The 20677-nt window shown below is 37.4% G+C and overlaps 1 protein-coding gene across 4 annotated transcripts in view; it reads left to right on the top strand.

Annotated features, from left to right (window-relative positions):
* Usp32 (ubiquitin specific peptidase 32) overlaps positions 1 to 20677 on the top strand; it is a 135039-nt gene that overhangs the window by 59071 nt on the left and 55291 nt on the right. For all 4 annotated transcript variants that reach the window (XM_021175609.2, XM_029483333.1, XM_029483332.1 and 1 more), the window contains exons 5-13: positions 601 to 760; positions 4888 to 5019; positions 8410 to 8517; positions 11090 to 11205; positions 11429 to 11491; positions 13347 to 13430; positions 13997 to 14058; positions 17294 to 17396; positions 19439 to 19631. In XM_021175609.2, coding sequence (XP_021031268.1) covers positions 601 to 760; positions 4888 to 5019; positions 8410 to 8517; positions 11090 to 11205; positions 11429 to 11491; positions 13347 to 13430; positions 13997 to 14058; positions 17294 to 17396; positions 19439 to 19631 — 1021 coding nt within the window. The remainder of the gene's footprint in view (positions 1 to 600; positions 761 to 4887; positions 5020 to 8409; positions 8518 to 11089; positions 11206 to 11428; positions 11492 to 13346; positions 13431 to 13996; positions 14059 to 17293; positions 17397 to 19438; positions 19632 to 20677) is intronic.

Below are 20677 nucleotides of genomic sequence, written 5' to 3'. Positions count from 1 at the left end.
AAATCTTTAAAAAAAAAAAAAAAAAAAAAGAATAAGAGAAAAAAATGTATTATTTATTTTTATTTTATGTGTATGCCTCTTTGCCTACGTGCATGTATGTGTTCCACATGTGTTCCTGGTTCCTGAAAAGCTAAAAGAAGGTTTTGGATCCTCTGATATTGGAGTTAAGAAAATTATGAGCCACTGTGTAGTGCTTGGAACTGACCCTGAGTCCTCTGCAAGAGCAGCCTGTATTCATGGTTACTGAGTCATTCCTTAAGCACTAGGCTTACTAAAAATTGAAACAAATATAAATATAGCCTTCAGATTTCAGATATATTGTAACAAATAAAATATAATTTATAATTGGCAATTGACTGCTTTAACAAATTGATAATAATTTACAATTAGCACATAGATTTTAACTGAAATGCAGCTGTTTTGTTTTTTAAATAACAGTTTGCTTTCCAAATATAGGCATTTTTGTGGTGTTATTTTAGTAGCCCTTAGTTTTAGGTAGTAGATGGGGAAATGTCAACCACTAATACATTTAAAATTGTTCAGGCTCTAAGTACTTTACCTTAAAATTGTACTAAAAATCTTTTTTTGTTTCAATTTTAGGGTGAAAAGGTAAACTATGAAAAATTCAGAAATTGGCTTCTTCTAAACAAAGATGCTTTTACCTTCTCTCGCTGGCTGTTGTCTGGGGGTGTATATGTGACCCTCACTGATGACAGTGACACTCCTACTTTCTACCAAACTCTGGCTGGAGTCACACATTGTAAGTAATGAGATTATATTGTTTCCGTTCACCTTTAATAATTTGCCTGATAATAACAATATGCTTAAAAAGATGAAAGGGTTTTTGTCACTGCTTTTTTCTTTTAGTAAATAATCAATGAGATGCTGGAGTATGGAAAGAATAGCTCTTTACTAATTGTCCTTAATAAAGCTGTATTACTTTCCTGAGCTGTTTGCTGCAGATTGCCATGATTTATAAACTGAAACAAGAGAGAACTATAGTATCTAGGAGTTCCACTGGTTGAAGGGACTCCTGGTAGAGGAAGAACTCATCCTTCTCCCTGCCGTCAGGAATCAGAAGCATTCCTTATCTGTTACTGGGTTGTTGTTTGTGCTTTTGGTTTTTTAAGATAGGGTTTCTCTGTGTAGCCCTGTTTGTTCTGGAACTTGCTCTGTAGACCAGCCTGGCCTGCCTCTCCCTCCGAGTGCTGAGATTAAAAGTGTGCACCACCATAGACCAGCTGCCTGGCTTTTTTAAAATATGGTTTCAGGATTTTGAACTCTGGTCCTCATAACTACACAGCAAGCATTTCACTAATTTAGGTGTCTGTCCTATCAGAAGGTTTTTTTCTTCTTTGAGTTTTTTTAATTTTTAATTTTACTTTGGGCGTATGGATGTGTACCACATATGTACAGAAGCCTGCAAAGGTCAGAAGAGGCATTGGGTTCCCTGGAACCAGAGTTAGAGATGTTTACAAGCCACTACATGGGTGCTGGACACTCAACCTGGGTCCTCTGTAAGAATAGTAAGCACTCTTTTTTTCGAGACAGGGTTTCTCTGTATAGCCCTGGCTGTCCTGGAACTCACTTTGTAGACCAGGCTGGCCTCAAACTCAGAAATCTGCCTGCCTCTGCCTCCTGAGTGCTGGGATTAAAGGTGTGCGCCACCACACTCGGCTAATAGTAAGCACTCTTAACTGAGCTATCTCTCTCTGTCCCCTTTCCAAGGTGGTGGTAGTATTATTATTCAGTCTAGTTGTTACCAGGTCTGCCCTCCCACAGTTCTTCATCCCATTCCTCCTCCCCCATCTCCAAGAGGGGCCTCAAGTCTCTCAAGGGTTAGGCACATCTTCTCCCACTGAGGCCAGACCAGGCAGTCCTCTGATGTATATGTCAGGGGCCTTGGGCCAGCTCATTTATGCTGCCTGGTTGGTGGCTCAGTGTTTGAGAGATCACAAGGTTAGTTGAGACTGCTGGTCTTCCTGTAGGGTTGCTCTCCTCCTCAGCTTTTTCCAGCCTTTCCCTAATTCAGCCACAGGGGTCTCCGACTTCAGTTCAATGGTGGGGTGTTAAGTATCCGTGTCTGTCTCAGTCAGCTGCATGTTGGGCCTCTGGGAGGGCAGCCATATTAGGCTCCTGTCTCTAAGCACACGGTAGCATCAGTAATAGTGTCATTACTTGAAAGAAAGCTTGGGAGAAGGCTTGGTACTTTACCTAGTGTTTCTCTAAAGAAAAGAAGACAGTTTCTTTTTTATAATCACCATACCTCATCATAGAATAAATGGACATATTATTACGAGTAGAGGTGACATCTCATTTAGATACCAGGTTCCAACTCCTCTGCTTGCTAAAATTTTAGGTTATTTTTTGTTGTGTTCATGACTTAGAATAGTTTTCTTTATGAATTTTTAAAATTAGCATGCAAAGTAATGCATGCTTCATTGCAGCATATTCATATCTTTATCTCACTTTTGGGGGGGGGGACCATCAACATCCAACGCTTTTTTTTATTAACAGTAAGATCCAGGGTTAGTTTTTGTAGCCTCGGCTGGCCCTTTGGCCTCTGGCATGCTCAAACTTCCAGCCCTTTGAATGGAAATAGGGTTTAGTATAACTGTGTGGGGTGCCTGGTGCCTTGCCAAAATGTCGGTACACCTCTCGGCCCTTCTGAGGACTGGACAGGAACACAGTACCTCTGCCCTTGGGAGACTCCAGGGCCAGCTGGTGAGGATCTTACGCCTTCTACCCCCATGTATACCTACCAATAATAACAATAATAAAATTAAAGATAAAAAACCTAGGGGCTCAGTTGGTAAAGTTCTTGCTGCATAATCATGAATTCAGATACCTACCATCCATGGTAGTGCATGTCTATAATCCTAGTACTGGTGAGGCAGAGACAGGAAGATTCCCTAGAGCTCACTGTCCAGTTAATCTTGCTAAATAAGTTCCAAGTTCATTGAGAGACCATATCTCAAAACATAAGATAGAAGAGGCTAATGAGATCACTCATTTGGTAAAGTACTTTCTGTACACATGTGGAGACCTGGGTTGGATCCCTGGTACCCACTGAACAGACAGCTGCTGTGATATAGATCTGTAACTCTGGTGTGTTAGTAGAGGCAGAGACAAGTGAATTCCCAGGGACTCGCTTATTACCCAGGCTTGCCAGAAGGCTTAGCTCCAGGTTCAATGAGAGGGTTTGTCTCACAAAATAAGATGGAGAGCAACAAGGAAAGACACTTGACCTCCACCTCTGGCCTCCACATATCCATACATAGACATAGGCACCTACATGCACAGCTACACACACATGCATATGCCACATACCCAAACACACGCAATTATTTAAAATTATCTGGTAGTTTCATATATTTATATTATTTTAATCATTTTGCTACTCCTTCCCAAGTCCTGTGACTCACACCCTCCCTCTCCCATTTGAACCCTTCTTAACAACGCTCCTGCCTACTTTAAAAAAAAATTATTTATTATTTATTATGAATACAGCATTCCTCCTGCACGTGTCTATCTGCAAGCCAGAAGAGGGCATCAGATCCCATTATAGTTGGTTGTGAGCCACCATGTGGTTGCTGAGAATTTAACTTAGGACCTCTGGAAGAGCAGCTAGTACTCATCCTCTGAGCCATCTCTCCAGCCCCTCTCCTGCCTACTTTTATGTCTGCTTTTTGCCCAGTCATTGAGAGTAAGTGGAAGGTGGAGCAAGGGTAACTTATCTATGGCTGCACCACTGAAGAAATGACCCTTCTACTCAAGAATGCCTAGCTGCTAATACACTTTTTAGGGCTTCATGGGACCCTTCCCCATCTGAATGCAGTGTTGGAAGGCTCAGTCTTGTGCAGGTCTTATGCAGAGAACCACAGCTGCAGTGAGTTCATGAGAGCTATAGCTGTGTTATATCTAGAGACATCTTTTGGATACATATCTCATTAATAGTCTTGACTTTTGTTGCCTTTCCATTCTTCCCTCCATGGTACTCACTTATAGCTGTCCCAGTTAGGGCCAAGTACTCCACCATCCCCCCTTTCTCAGCATGTTGGCCAGTATGGGTTTCTGAATTAACTGCTGCCCACTGCAGTAAGAGGTTTCTCTGATGAAGACTGGACACAGCAGTAGTCTGTAGGTATAAACATGAATATTTAGGCTAAGGTAAGAACTTTGCAGAAGAATATTCAATGTCCTTGATCATAAGTACCTATTGAACTTTGTTTCTTACTATATATATGAAATAAAAGCTCAACAGATGGTTATTATTCCTTAAAGTTATTTATTGAATGTTTAAGTGAGTTTAGTTAAATTCAAGAACATTGCTATAAACAAAGTGAAAACTTTAACTTAAGCATATTTCTAATTGGGAGAAGCAAAAATAAACAAAGGTAGGTAAACAAATTATATCAGATGTTGATAAGCATATGGAGTGGAGGAGAATCTTTGAATGTGGTAGTTTAGATGGTTTGAGGATGTGACATCTGAATAAAGTCTGAAGGAGTCTGAGATTAAGCTATTTAGGTATCTCAGAGAATGTTGTGAAGCCTTGAAACAGAGTAATGGAAGAACCCTATTAATATTTTTCTTTTCCCATGTTTTGTGTTCTGTCTGACTTGTGGTTTTTTTTTTTTAGATATTTTCTTTATATACATTTCAAATAACCCCATAAACCAAATTATCATGTTCTTTTTTTAAAGCCACTAAAGACATATATATACATACATACACACACACATATATATACACACACATACACATATATACATATGTATGTATGTGTGTGTACATATATATATATATATTTATTTATTTATCAGGATTAACTAACTACCCAAAAGGGCATTTTGAGTTTATAATCTTGTATGATTTGATTCTTAGTGGAAGAGTCAGACATCATTGATCTGGAGAAACGGTATTGGCTACTGAAGGCCCAATCCCGAACTGGACGTTTTGACTTAGAGACCTTTGGTCCATTGGTTTCACCACCTATTCGCCCTTCTCTGAGTGAAGGTAGGAAATGTTCCTTGTTTTTTTTTTATTTTGGTTTTGGTTTTGGTTTTGGTTTTTTTAAACAAGCAAAACCCAAATGTTCATTCGGTAAGTAAATAGACTAAATCAAGTAAATAAATTGAATCGATCTTATTTCTAACCAAAACAGATTTAACTCTGACAAACTATATTCCTGTAGATTTCATAGCTCTTTGCTTAATAGTATAGTGATGAGGTCATTGTCCTTAGCTTCATATTTTACTTTTGTGGCCTTGCCTAAGTCAGTTAGTCCTGTGTACCTGAATGTCCTTCCATGTACGATTGATGTACACAGGTATCAGTAGTATGACAGTGCTCTACTAAGGAGTGCCACTGGGTAGGATTGTGCAAAGGGCAGTGAACTCCAGGTATCCTCATGTGATCTGTTTCTTCCTCAGCCACCTGTTTTTCATTCACATAAGACTTCACTGGTGCTCCCTCCCCCAAAAAGAGAATGGAAGGTTCTAGATAAGAGTATCTCTCTCCCTAGTCATGTGCCTAGAAGAAGCATACTTTGCCCTTTCTGCAACTTCATCTCACTCAGCTATGAGAATTCATTTACATTGTAAAGTCAGTTAAACTTAAAAAGTCAATTAAAAAAAAAAAGATTATCTCTGTGATCTGGTATAGCTCCAGTATGTTTGGTTTTTCCTTTTAAAAATAAAGACTATTGGGTGTTGAGGCACACACATTTAACCCCAGCACTGAAAGCATATCTCTGAGTTTGAGAAACCCTGTTTTGAAAAGCCAAAATAATAAAAAATAAATAAAAGAATAAAATAAAAGAATATAAAGAAGCATTGTGGATGACACTGTTAAACATCATATTTAATCATATTGAAATCTGAATGCTTGGGTTTTGCTTTTGATTATTACATGGTTTTTGGCTTTTTACTTCTTTTTTTCTTTAGACTTATTGTTTTGCCTGAATATATGTGTATATGCTCCATGTGCATGCCTGGGCCTTTGAGATGGGATCCCCTGAAACTGGAGTTAGAGATGGTTGTAGCCACCATGTAGGTGCTGAGAAGTAAATATGAGTCCTCTGTAAGAACACAATGCTATAACCAGTTGAGCCATCTCTCCAGCCTAGTTTATAGACTTTTCTTGGGAAATTTATCTTTCTAAATTTATTACTTTGTTTTTGTTTTCATTTTCTTGTTTTTGTTTTCTGTGTATAGGTGTTTTGTCTACATGTATATATGTGCACCTTCACAAAGGCCATTAGGAGGACCTTAGGTTCCCTAGGACTGGACTTAAACATGGTAGTTATGAGCTACCATGTGAGTGCTGGGACACAAGCCCAAGTCTTCCAGAAGTGCATTCAGTGCTTTTAACTGCTGAGTCATCTCTCCAGCTCATTTTTGTTTTTGAGACAGCATCTCATATGACATAAACTCACTTTAAACTCACTAACTAGCTAAGGTGATCTTTAATTTTGTCTCCGCAAGTGCAAGGATTATAGGTATGTACCACTGTGCCTGGCTTAGTTCTCTAATATTGAAACTGAGACAGTAAGTTAAATAGATTTTTGTAACATAGGATCTTTTTCTTTTTTTTTAAATACCCAGGATATTTAAATAGTATTCCTTAGTGGAGCTAGAACACATAGCACTCTGGGTTGGTTTCTCTCTCTCTCTCTCTCTCTCTCTCTCTCTCTCTCTCTCTCTCTCTCCTCCCCTCCCTTTCCATCCTCTTTTTTTCCATCCTTTTTTTTCACTGTGTGCGTGCGTGCACACACGTGCATGTGTGTGTGTGTGTGTGTGTGTGTGTGTGTGTATGAGAGAGAGAGGGAGAGAGAGAGAGAAATGTGTTTGCATCTTCACATGAGTATATGCACACATGTGCTATGGCACGTATGGAGCACGTATGGTGCTTAGAGGACAGCTTGAGAGCAGGTTCTCTTCTTCCACCACGTGGATTTCAGGAATCTAATTAAGTCGTCTGGCAGCCTCAGCCTGCTCAGACATCTTTTTGGCAAGTACCCGGGCTTCTACCTGTTCAACAATGTAGTTCTATTTTTATCTTTTGGGAATTAGGTGGTTGGTGTGGTGGATTGTTGGTGTTCTTGGAGAGAGTAGAAGTGGAGGAAGATTGGCTGATTAATATACATTGTTTACATGTATGAAATTGTCAAAAATAAGATTAAATTCTAATAGAAAAAAGAATTGGGATGTTTGTACGTAATTTTATTTGAAATAGTCCATAGTTTACTTAAAAAAATGAAAAATCACAAGATGAAAATTTAAGTCCCTGTCTTCTTAAATTTAAAATACTTACATGTGAAAGTTTTACAAAAATGGTACTGTAGTAGAGTTTCTAACAGTAATGTATTTCCTTTTCCAGGAAAAGTTTTATGAAAGTTTATTAATGATGCAGTAATATATATTTGAATATTCACATTATAAGCTCAATTTTCTCCTTTTGCCATATTCTTCTGTCTTTATATGGATAGTTGTTACACTATTTCTGACCTTTCTGGATACTTAATTTTCATTTGTCACCTTTGAGAAATGTGGTGTCGTTAAGCTATTGGATAATTTGTACTAGAGAAAGTAAAAACAGACATAAGCAGACATTAAAGGAGTGTAATATGTTCTGCTGGAGGAGGGAGTTTCGGTTGTAATTATACTACAGGAAAAAAGAAATGTTTCCTTAGAAAATTGGAAGCTTTTTGGTTATATTTTGTTTTTTGGTTTTTTTATTCTTTTTTTTTTTTTAAAGATTTATTTATTTATTATATGTAAGTACACTGTAGCTGTCTTCAGACACTCCAGAAGAGGGCGCCAGATCTCATTACAGGTGGTTGTGAGCCACCATGTGGTTGCTGGGATTTGAACTCTGGACCTTCGGAAGAGCAGTCGGGTGCTCTTACCCACCGAGCCATCTCACCAGCCCTTTTGGTTTTTTTAATGTAGCCACTTGTCTTAGTGTTTCATTGCTGTGAAAGACACTATGGCAACAGCAACTCTTAAAAAGGCAAACATTTCATTGGGGCTGGCTTATAGTTTCACAGGTTTAGTCCATTATCATGGGAGCAAGCGTGACGGACATGGTGCTGTAGCTGAGACTTCTACATCTTGATCCAGTGGAAGCAGAAGAAGACTGTGTGACACATTGGCCATAGCTTGGACATAAGAGACCTAAAAGGCCATCCCCATAGTAACACAGTGACATAGTGGCAAGGCCACACCTCCTAATAGTGTCACTCCCTATGAACCAAACATTTAAACGCATGAGTCTGAGGATCATTTCTATTTAAAACACTACACCACCTTATAAGAGACATTCTTGACTTCATAAACGTGTTAACATAACATTAGAAAGTTTTTTGACTATGATTCATAGTATATATTATTATTATTATTATAGGCTTATTTAACGCTTTTGATGAAAATCGTGACAATCACATAGACTTCAAGGAGATATCTTGTGGGTTATCAGCCTGCTGCAGGGGCCCCCTGGCTGAAAGACAAAAATGTAAGTGTGATAAACAGTGTCTGTAAAGTGTCACGTTATGATATTATGTAAAGACAGAATTAGCTATCATCCATTTAACATCATTTGTGGATTAAGGATTGAGTTTCTTAACTCTCAGGTTGTCAAATAATGACCTGATAATTGGTGATTTGTGAGTTAAGTCTAAGGAAGCATCAACCTAGTTTGGATTCTTTTAAGTTACTAATAAAAATGGTTTTCTTGGAAAAATCTGTAATTCATATTAAATTTTGATAAATGGGAAAACAGTTGTTTCCAGTCCGGGTCTTTTTTTTTTTTTTTTTTTTCCCCAGTTTTTTCAAGACAGGGTTTCTCTGTGTAGCCCTGGCTGTCCTGGAACTCACTTTGTAGACCAGGCTGGCCTCGAACACAGAAATCCACCTGCTTCTGCCTCCCAAGTACTGGGATTAAAGGCGTGGGCCACCACCACCCAGCTTGGAGACCGGACTTATCTTGGTCTCACCTAGCACTCTTGATCTTCCTCTCTCAGCTAGAATACTGAATTTGTAGGTACAAGCCACCAAACATAACTGAAAAATTTAAATATTAGGAAATATTTGGTTAGTCTATAGAGTATTTTGTGTCATGCATAATTTGAAACATAGCTTTTCGTCTTTCATTTATATACATTAATATTCTATTTACAAGATAAAATTGTAATTGGACATAATTTTCTCAAACTCTAAAATGGCATTTTTATCTAACAGTCTGAACGCATAATTTATAAGCATAAGTATATATTATATTATATTAATAAACATTAATCATTTTGAGGAATTGTGACAGTTTACTTGGGTTTAGTATATATATATATATATTTTTTTTTATTTCATAAATGGAGCTTCACAAATGTCTGTTTTGGTATTGTGTTCGATATTTTTTTAATCTATTTTAGCAATGTACACTGAATTAATTTACTATAGTAATTAACAGAAGGTTTAAAAGGCTTTTTGTTGTTGTTGTTGTTGTTGTTGTTTTCAGGACAGGATTTTTCTGTATAGTACTGGCTGTTATCTGAGATTATATTAGCCCTAAAATCTGCCTACCTCTGCTTCCCAAATTCTGAGATTAAGTCATGTACCACTATACCCAGTTTATGAAGAGAGTTTTTTGTTTCATTGTTGTTTTGTTTTGTTTTGTTTTGTTTTGTTTTGTTTTGTTTTGTTTTGTTTTGTTTTGTTTTGTTTGAGTCAGGGTTGATCTGAGTAACAGCCCTGGCTGACCTGGAATTCGCTCTATAGACCAGGCTGGTCTTGAACTCAAGAGATCTACCACTCTCTGCCTTCCTGAATGCTGGGGTTAAAGGTGTACAAATCTAGGTTTCTTTTTTTATTCATTATTCCAAACTGGTTAAATATCTGTATTTACTTGTTTATTTGCTTTGTTGAAATGGGGTCTTAACTATGTAGCTCAGACTAACCTTGAACTCATAAAAATCCACCTGCTTCCCAAGTACTGGGATTAAAGGCATGTATCAACACACCCAGCAAAATGCTTTTCATTGAAATTGAATGTCTGTAAGGAAATTAAAACCTCTTTTGTTCACTTGATGTTAATTATTGCCTTTCAAAATTTAAAGCTTTGGGTCAATGAAGTGACTCATTGGGTAAGAGAGCTTGCCACCAAGTCAGACAACTTGCATTGGATCAGAGGGAACCCCCACATGGTAGAGAGAGAGGACTGACTCACACAAGGTGTCCTCAGACTTTCGTGTACACTCAAATATACACACTAAGTAAATACATGTAATTGAAAATAGTTTTTTAATTTTAAATCTTCTTTGGTGTTTTGTTTTGTTTTTGCTGGTCAACTAGAAATTAATAAACCAGAGTGATTTATTTAGAGTTAGTTATAATTACATAGTAATTGCTCTTTCCATATAAAGTTTCTCCATAAACTTTACTAAGGAATTGAAATTACACTTGATAAAAATAATATTATATGTAAATTATATTCTTTAGACAGATAAAATAGAAGTTGGGAGTCTAATTCTCAATGCAGATGGAATTTTAAGCATAGGAGGAAAAGGTCTTCAATGATGAGTCTTGAGTGAGAAGCTAACTTAAGGAAGGGGATACAGCTGACTAAGTGCTAAGACTAACTTAAGGGAGGGCATGTAGCTGAGAGCAAAAAAAAAGCATGTGCATAGCATGTCCAAGGCTCAGGTTTGATTCAGCAGCACCAGGGAGAAGAGAGAGATTCAAAGATGTGTATTGCCTCTTGAAAATCTGTAAGGTAACGTTTCTTATAGAATGACTTAGCCCTTTCTTTCTAGTCTATAAGAAAGGTAGCTCTGGATTTGGCTGATGGATAGATAGGTCTCTTTACCTGGGTAGTAACCTAGAGATAGTCATGAGGTCTGTTCACAATTCTACATGTTACAATAATGGTAATAATATAATGCTATATATAGTATGGTCTACTCCTTATGGGAACTGCTACAGCACATACTGACTTAGAAAACCAAGTAATTGTACAGGGTAGCTTCTAATGAAATGCATCATATTTCAGAATCTAAAAGTAAGTTCCCTTTATAAGAATATCTTGTCATTAGTTTGCTTCAAGGTGTTTGATGTTGACCGTGATGGAGTTCTCTCCAGGGTTGAACTGAAAGACATGGTAGTTGCACTTTTGGAGGTCTGGAAAGATAACCGCACTGATGATATTCCTGTAAGTTCTGATTCTTTTTGTTTGTTGGTTGGTTTTTGAAGCAGGATTTTAATGTTGCTAAAACTGATATGTGAAATGCCCCATGTCCTGCTGAGTTCAGATTTTTTGCTAGGTAGATGGAATGAATGTCTGGAAAAAAAGAAAGAAAAGAAAAATGAATTGTTTTTTATATGTCAAGGGACTAAAAATTATATGCATTACTCTTTTGGATTTCTTTTTAAAGGAATTGCATATGGATTTGTCAGACATTGTAGAAAGGATATTGAATGCACATGATACCACAAAGGTGAGACTGGCTATAAGTAATTTTTCTCTAAAAATACTATGTGTGTTAAATCAAGATGTATAATTTATATTATATGTATAATTTAAATGACTTCTACATTATCACCACTTATCTGGTCCGGTGGTAAAATACCTTTACATCGTTTCTAAAAATAGAGGTCTATTCCATCCTTAACAGCAACTCAGTGAAGTCTAATATATGAATTAAGTAGACACTTCCCTTTACAGCTTTAGTTTATATATTTTTTTCTTCCATTTAATAAATTATGCTAGGGACTGGAGAGATGGCTCAGTGGTTAAAAGCACTGACCACTCTTCCAAAGGTCCTGAGTTCAAATCCCAGCAACCACATGGTGGCTCACAACCATCCATAATGAGATCTGACACCCTCTTCTGGAGTGTATGAAGACAGCTACAGTGTACTTACATATAATAAATAAACCTTTTAAAATAAGTAAGTAAGTAAATAAATAAATAAACAATACTAAGGCTAGCTTTATTCTGAATAAAGGATACCAAACCATAAATGGTTCTATTATATTAGTTTAAAAACAGAAGAAAAGCTAACAGTGGTAGAATTTGAGGTTGTGATTTCTGTTGTTAAAGACCTTTTAGATGACCATGGGGCCATGGAAGTTTATCTTACAAATAATAACTTCCTTGAATTACTTAGTTTGGTAAGACTTATTGGTAGCAGTATCATAACAGATTTACCTTTGGAGCTTGATAGTTTTATTGGTCTCTATGAAATTGAAAATAATTTATGTAGAAAAAATATGTGAAGTACATTTGAAGTAATTTGAATCTTTTTTTTTAAAGATTTATTTATTGATTATATGTAAGTACACTGTAGCTGCCTTCAGACACCAGAAGAGGGAGTCAGATCTTGTTAGGGATGGTTGTGAGCCACCATGTGGTTGCTGGGATTTGAACTCCAGACCTTTGGAAGAGGAGTCGGGTGGTCTTACCCACTCAGCCATCTCACCAGCCCGAATCTTTTAATTCAAATACTGACATGTACTTATTAGCAGACTAGTAAAGAATAGGCCATAATGGTGTTATATAATTGAGGTTTATAAAAAATTAAGTAAGTTTTGTTTGTTTGTTTGTTTTGCATTTGTATTTTGAGACAGGTTTATCTGTGTATCCCTGGATGACCAAACTGGCCTTGAACTCAGAGATCTCCCTGCCTCTGCCTTCTGAGTGCTAGGATTAAAAGCATGAGCCACAATCACCTGGCTTTAGTATTATATTTTTATGTTAAATGGAGTTTCTATTTCTGGCTCCAGTGACCATTGGGCAGATTGGTTAGGGCCTCAGATTGCCATTGTAACCATGATAATAAAGTCGTGACAGAGTAGGACTTGGATATTTTACTGACTCAGCTGGTGTTAAACTCTACACTGTACCAATGATATCTCACAGTTTATCTAAAACATCTATTGTTGATTTTTGTTTCTTGTTGTCACTGGTTTTTGAAACAGGATCTCACTATATGTAGCTCAGGCTGGTCTCAGAACTGAGTAACCAGAAGTGACCTTGAACTTCTGGATCCTCCTGCTTTTTCTACTGTCCAAGTATGGGAATTGAAGATTTGTGCCAGTGTGCTCAGGTTATTTACAAAATTTTATTGAAGAAAGGAAATTGTTAATAAATGATTCATTTTCACTGGCTACTTATTAAAATTACAGGGTTTTTTTTTTTTTCACTTGTAAACTCGTACTAATTGTGATATGTCTTATGTGACCCCATAGTATCTTTTGTATATTACTGGCTTGCTTTTGAAAATATTTCATTCTTGTGCTGTAATAACTGGCATTATTGACAGGAGATGATTTTAAATGTCCCTTTTTTAGATGGGCCATCTTACTCTCGAAGACTATCAGATATGGAGTGTGAAAAATGTTCTTGCCAATGAGTTTTTGAATCTCCTCTTCCAGGTATATTTAAGGCAAATGCAAGATTTGGGAAGGATAACGGTATACTAGTAATTCCGTGTCTTCTATCATGTGTCTCTGTGAGCATATCCAGGCTACAGACCATGTCTTATAAAAACACATAGCTACATTATCTTGAATTCAATAATTATTATTTTAATCTTTTAAATTTTCTCATTTTTGTTAAAATGCTGTAGGTTGTAATGGTTTGGTATATTTGTATTTCTTATGATTTTTCATTTATACTGAGGTATAACTTCCATGTTATACCATGTAAAACAGTTGTGTGAATAAATGGAAATTGGTCTCTTCTTGACAGCTAATATCTAATTGTTATAGATCTAAAACATACACTGCTCGGCTATTGGCAATTTGGAAGTTAGCCTCCATTTTTAAAAAAGTTAAAAACCAATCAACTAAGTTAAATTTTTTTCAGGTAATAATAAATAATTCACCAGTTATCATATTCCCATCTAAAAAGTAGATTTCAGGTAAAGAACATCAAATATTATACAGTTTAATCATTAGCACCCCTAGTAAGATGTGATTATCCTTTTGTTTTTCCCTAGGTATGCCACATAGTTCTGGGGTTAAGACCAGCTACTCCAGAAGAAGAAGGACAAATTATTAGGTAAGTTTATAGTTTCTAGGCTTTTTATTACATAGCTAAAATTTCTAATACTTGAACACATTAGTTATTAAGGAACAGTTTATCTTGCTTTAATTATAACAGTACAGCTGTTTTTTAAATTGCATGTCGAGACCAACATGGTGGCCCATGTTTAAAAACCCTTTTACTCTTAGCACTTGGGAGGCCTAGGTAATTAGACTCAAAAAACAAGTCTCAAAAAAGAAAAAAAAGCCAGGTGTGGTGATGGGCATTTTAAATCTTAAATCCTAGCACTGATAAATCAGAGACAAGAAAACTTCTGAGTTGGAAGCCAGCCTAATCTACCCTAGTGAGTTCCAAGATAGCCAGGGCTACACAGAGAAACCCTGTGTGAAAAACAAAAATTAGAAGTAGAAAATATTTTTTTAATTATATTCCTAGCAGGTGGGCAGTATGCTGCACGCCTTTAATGCCAGCACTGGGAAGACAGAAGCAGGCAAGTCTCTGTGAGTTTGAGGCCATCGAAGTCAGTCTATAGAGCAAGTTCCAGACAGCCTGGGCCACATAGAGAAATCCTGTCTGGAAAAACAAACAAACTCTCTAGCTAAGAAACTAGAATAATTTAAAAGTCAAATTATGTTTAGCATTAAAATTATACTGGGACTGTCTCTCAGAGGTAGAAAACTGCAGTCTCGTAAAATTATCAAAAGAATTTTCAGAGCAGCAAGAAAAAAGCAAGTGTCCTAATGGAAGAACTTCAGTAAGGGGTAGCCAACTTTGTCATAAAAAAGCATAGAACTAACAAGGGTAGAAAAACAACTAAGAATTTAATATTGAACAAAACTCTCTTTAAATGACTTGCACTAGGGAAAGAGGTAAAGGAAAGTAGGAAGGAAAAAGAAATGATTTAGGTTTCCAGTTAACTTCCAGATAATGGCTCCAAAAGGATTCACTTACAAAGTAACTTAGACTTCCTCACAATCTAAAACTTCTGTATCTAAAAGTCAACCTAAAAGATGAAAGTCAGTATTAACAAACTGTATTATCCATAATTCTTTAATAACCAGAATGTGTAAAGAACTGCTACAACAACTCAACAGCCACAAAGATAACTGGTTAAAATATACACAACAGGCAGCACCCTTAGCAGTTGCCACCAAAGGAATCAAGCAAAAAAATACTTAGGGGAATACTGCCTAAGGGAATGACTTCTCTGGTATGGTGCACTTGTTCACTGTCACCTGACTGGATGTCTGAAGCCCTGGGTTCTATATTTGAAACTCACGTGGAGGGTGAAGGAGAAAACTAAGACTTTTAAGTTTCCCTCTGGTTTCTACACATGCAATGGTACACACACACACACACACCACTGCATGTTTGTGTGAGATACTACTAACAAAATAGAGAACTACAGATGGTTACATAATGTTTGCATTAGTGAATATTTTTCCATCAGAAATACTCAAATGCTATTCAGGCACATAGAAAGATAAACAATATAATGGATTGTTACGGGACTAAAATCAAAACCACAATGAAATTCTGGTTCTTAACCCCTAGGATGGTTCTAAAATTTTTTTTTATTTTTTTAATTTATTTTTGCTAACATATAAAGAGTTAGGTTTATTATTATAGTATTTTTTTTCCTTTTTAAAAAACCTTTTAATTATTTGTTTCACATCACACACTCCAGTCCCACTCATCTCCCTGTCCCCTCATCTGCCCTCCACCCTTGCAACCTCTCCCCCAAAATAGAAAACACACAAATGAACAAACAAAAATTAAACAAGACAAAATATAGAAATCATTTGATCATGAAAGCTGTAGTGTGTCTGTGTATCCCATGGTATACCTCTCTGTCCACACATCTTCACTTGCAAATCTTCATTGTAATAAGTCACTTACCTGGTTCAAGGTTTCTGGCTATGTGACACCATCAGTATCCTCACTGGGGTCCTCACTGTGACACCTCTTGGTTACCCTGTTGTTGCCCTCTGTCATGGAGATCCTGCAACTTTGGATCAACAGGACCTGCTCTTTCATGCACCCAACAGTCCACAGATAATGTAGATTTTGAAGTGGGCCAACTCACAGCCCTGGATCTGGGGCTGAGTAACAGCTAAGCTGGCTCTCCCTTATCCACACCACCAAGATGAGCTCTCTAACACTTCTCTAGCTAGGCCACCGAATGCTGCCATCAGCAGGAGGCAGGGTCAGTTCTTCAGCTCTCATGCCTTCAAGGCCAGCTCATCCCAACCCATGCTTCTAGAGTCAGCTCCACTGTGCTACCCAATCAAGCCAGGAAGCCCACTCTCCCAAGCACTGCAGCCAGCCAGTGAGGGTTATTACAGAATTTTTCAAACAAAATTTGCACTGCATCTTATTTTTGTGAGAAAGGGAATGTGATGGAGTATATGTGGCAGTCAGAGGACAGCTTACAGTAGTCTTTTTTTCCTCCCATCATGTAGGTCACTGTTTTAGTTACTGTTCTATTGCTGTGACAAAACACTGTGACCAAGGCAACTAACTTACAGAAGCGTTAACTTGGTGCTTGCTTACCTTTTCAGAGGATTAGTCCATGACCATCTTGTCAGGGAGCTTCATGGCAAGCATGGTACTTGAGCAGTAGCTAAGAGCTTACATCCTGTTCTACAGGCAGCAAGTAGAAAAGGGGAGAAAAACTGATCCTGGTGTAGGCTTTCCAAATCTCAAAGCCCCCCAGTGACACACCTCCAACAAGGCCACACCTCCTAATCCTTTCCAAACAGTTCCATTAACCAGGGACCAAGCAGTCAAACATATGAGCCTGTGGGAGCCATTCTCACTCAAACCATCACCGTAACCTGTTGGCTAGGCCATTGGCCTCAAGCTCCAGGAGTCTACCTGTTACAGCCTTTGTGTTTGAATTTTAGGCATGCACTACTCCACCTGAGTTTTCTATAGTGCTGGAGATCCAAAGTGGGGTCCTTGTACTTGTTTGTTAAGTACTTTATCCACCGAGCTATTTTTCTAACCTCAAACTGTATGTGAATGGTATTTCATAGTGGCCGGTAACTATTTAGATTGACTTACTGGTAGAATAGTGTTCCACTGCACTAATTGAAGTGGTGACAGTCTCTACTGAGTACATTTTCTTTTTTGTTTTTCTATTTTGAAATTTCTAAGGAAAGAGAAGACGTTTCTAGTGGTAAATTGCAGTCTTGCATTCAGTTTGAAATTTTTCTTCTCATGTATTGGATTTCTTTTGTATGTGCAGAGGATGGTTGGAACGAGAAAGCAGGTATGGTCTGCAGCCAGGACACAATTGGTTTATCATCTCCATGCAGTGGTGGCAACAGTGGAAAGAATATGTCAAATATGTGAGTTAAATTCCTGTGTACATACACTTCTTAGTAAGACTTTGAACTATCAGACTGTAAAACTACTATCCAGTAATAAAATGTGCTAACTTAGACCAAGATTTTAAGGACAAGGAAATGAATATTTATAAAAATTGATATAGAACAGGCTCAGTGTATGCATTGCTACACAGATTTTTCGCTTGTCACCAACCCTTTAAAAAAAATAATGCCTACTTATGTTACATGTTGTTTGTGTTATTTAATTCTTATATCTCTGTAAGGAAGATGATAATATATTCATTTTACCTGTGAGGAATTTGGTACTGAGAGAAAAAGAAACCGGGATATCTTCCTCAGTGTAGACCTGGGATCCAGTATAGGAACTGTTTTTTAAAGTGTGTATTGTCAACACATCATTCATATTGTTCTTCACCTTTTGCACTAAAAAAACTGAGTTAGAGGTTGCTCCATGGTGCCCCACACCTTTAATCCTAGCGTTTGGAAGGCAGAGTCAGATGAATCTCTGTGAGTCTACATAGGGAGTTTTTAGACTGTTAGAACTACATAGACTTTGTCTCAAAAAACAAAACAAAACAAAACAAAACAAAAAATAAGGGGTGGTAGTGTCCCTCACCTTTAATCTCAGCACCTAGGAGGCAGAGGCAGGTGGATCTCTGTGAGTTCGAGGCCAGCCTGGTCCACAGAGCAAGTTCCAGGACATCCAGGGCTACACAGAGAAACCCTGTCAAATCATCTGAACCAAATGTGCTTTTTGATTACTTGGAATACCTTTTTTCATTCTTTTTCCCCTAAGGTAGTATCTGTCCTTTATGATAAAGTGTGTTTCTTGGAGACATAAGAAAGATGAATCCTGGGCTGGAGAGATGGCTCAGCGGGTAAGAGCACTGACTGCTCTTCCGAAGGTCCTCAGTTCAAATCCCAGCAACCACATGGTGGCTCACAACCACCCGTAATGAGATCTGACACCCTTTTCTGGTGCGCCTGAAGTCAGCTACAATGTGCTTATGTATAATAATAAATAAATCTTTGGGCCGAAGCAAGCAGGGACTGAGCGAGCGGAGTTGACCAGAGCAAACAGAGGTCCTAAAATTCAATTCCCAACAACCATCTGTACAGATACAGTGTACTCACATACATAAACAAATCTGAGAGAGAGAGAGAGAGAGAGAGAGCGAGCACGAGAGCGAGCGCGAGCAAGCTCGTGCCAGCCAGCCAGCCCTGTTTTCTAAGTCAGTCCGTCTTTTTGTTAGGGAATTAAGACTATTGATATTGATACTGAGTTTTTGTTGAACAGTGTTTGTTAATTCCTGCTGTTTTGTTGTGGTGGTGGCAGTGGTCTTTTGTTGTTGTTGTTGTCGTTGTTGTTGTTAAATGTTCTGAGATTATTCCTTTTGTCCTTCTTGTGTCCTATGTAGAGCTAACCTTGTGGACATAAATGTCTTAAATTTGTTTTTATAATGAACTTTTTTTCTTCTCCTTTGATTGTGGCAGTTTTGCTGTATGTAATAATCAGGGCTGGCAACTCTGGCCTTTCAGAGCTTGTTTATATGGTACAGTCTTTTCTCAGTGCCCTGATGAGTATATGTGACTATATTATATAAATATATTGAGGGCATTGTATATGTATATGTGCATACACATACTTATTCCTCCCTTAAGGAAGTAAAATTTAATTATATAGAAAATGGCTTTATCAACTCACAATGATAAAAATATTAAATATTTATGACATTTGTTATATTAAGATTAATTCTTGAGGAGGTGCAAAGATGGTTCAGTGGTTAAGAACACTCTAACTTCTCTACCATAGGGTCTAGGTTCAATTCCCATGACCCACGTAGCTCTTTACAACCATCTGTAACTCTTAATTCCAAAGGATTCAACAGCCTTCTCTGACCTACAGGGCACAAGTGTTACACAGACACATGGAGGCAAAACACCCATACACATAAAATACAACAGAGTAAGTCCTTAAAAATTAATCCTTTAATAGCTACATACTTGTCAGATTGTTAAATTTGTCTTCTTTATGGTTTTAGGATGCCAGCCCTGTTGTAATTGAGCCATCATCTGTTCTAAATGGAGGAAAATTTTCATTTGGAACAGCAGCACATCCTATAGAGCATGGAGAAGATAGAATCAGTAATAACCTTGGTTATATGAATACCACAGAAGAGAAATACTCAGACAACATTTCTTCTGCATCTGAAGCCTCAGAGTCTACTGGCACTGGTAAGGATAGTTTGTTCCCATGGGGCTCAGCAATGTTTTTGACACAGGTTCTCATATAACCCAAACTAGCCTTGAACTTGCTCTGTAGGAAGTCCTGCAGTCCTGGGGAAGATCTTGAACTTCTAAAACTCCTGCCTTTACTTCCTAAGTACTGGGATTACAGGCATGTACTACACAATACTCATGACTATTCTTAGCTGATCTATTTTTGAGGTTAGAGTATTGAAATCACGCTTCAATTCAAAGTAAGATGTTTTGAATGAAGTGGTTAATTATAAAATCCTTGAAAATACTAGAGCTTTTTAAGTAAACTCATAATTTCGCAATATGAAAGTATTCACCTTTCATTAGCCAAGGCATATTGCTATTTAATCTACTTTGTCAATAAATTCAGTACAGTGAAAACAGATTTTAAGAAAATAAAGTTACCAGTCTCCAGAACTCTTTAACCATAAACATGCCTTTATAAAGGATTCAGATCTTCGCATCAGACTGGCTCAACAGCACGGTCCAGAATTTTGAAGGTTAAATACCACATTAATACTTCCCATAAATCACTTCTGTCATCTATAACTTACTTATCTGAAACTTAATGGCTCTGTACTTACGGAGAAGATAATTTGGTACTGCTGAAATACATCCAATTGAGAATGACCCCTCTTAATTGCCTATAAGTTAACAAAACTCTCAAACATCTCCCGTCTTTATTTTCTCTTCTGACATTTTCTCCCATTGTCTGTGGGAGTAGTAAGCAAACTAGCAAAGCTAGCATTCTCACTTCATTCTGTTTAGAGTCTACTGTCTACTGTTTCTCTTCCCTGTCTGGCACTTCAGAAATCATTTAGCACTTCTAGAAGTATTATGCTCTGCTTTAACACCACATTTCACTCTTCATGTTTTCTCTCCATTTCCCTTTCCTTTTCCTTCTGCTTTTGATGCTAAGAGTTATGTCCAGTGTATCATATGTGTTAATAACTTCACGTTCTGCTATAAATCTTATTATAAGCCTTAGCCCTTCACCTAAAAGAAACAAGATTATTTCTTAA

The sequence above is a fragment of the Mus caroli genome, chromosome 11 (assembly GCF_900094665.2).
Source record: "Mus caroli chromosome 11, CAROLI_EIJ_v1.1, whole genome shotgun sequence".
NCBI lineage: Eukaryota > Metazoa > Chordata > Mammalia > Rodentia > Muridae > Mus > Mus caroli.
The sequence above is the reverse complement of the archived record's forward strand: the minus strand, read 5'-3'. Positions and strand labels throughout refer to the sequence as shown.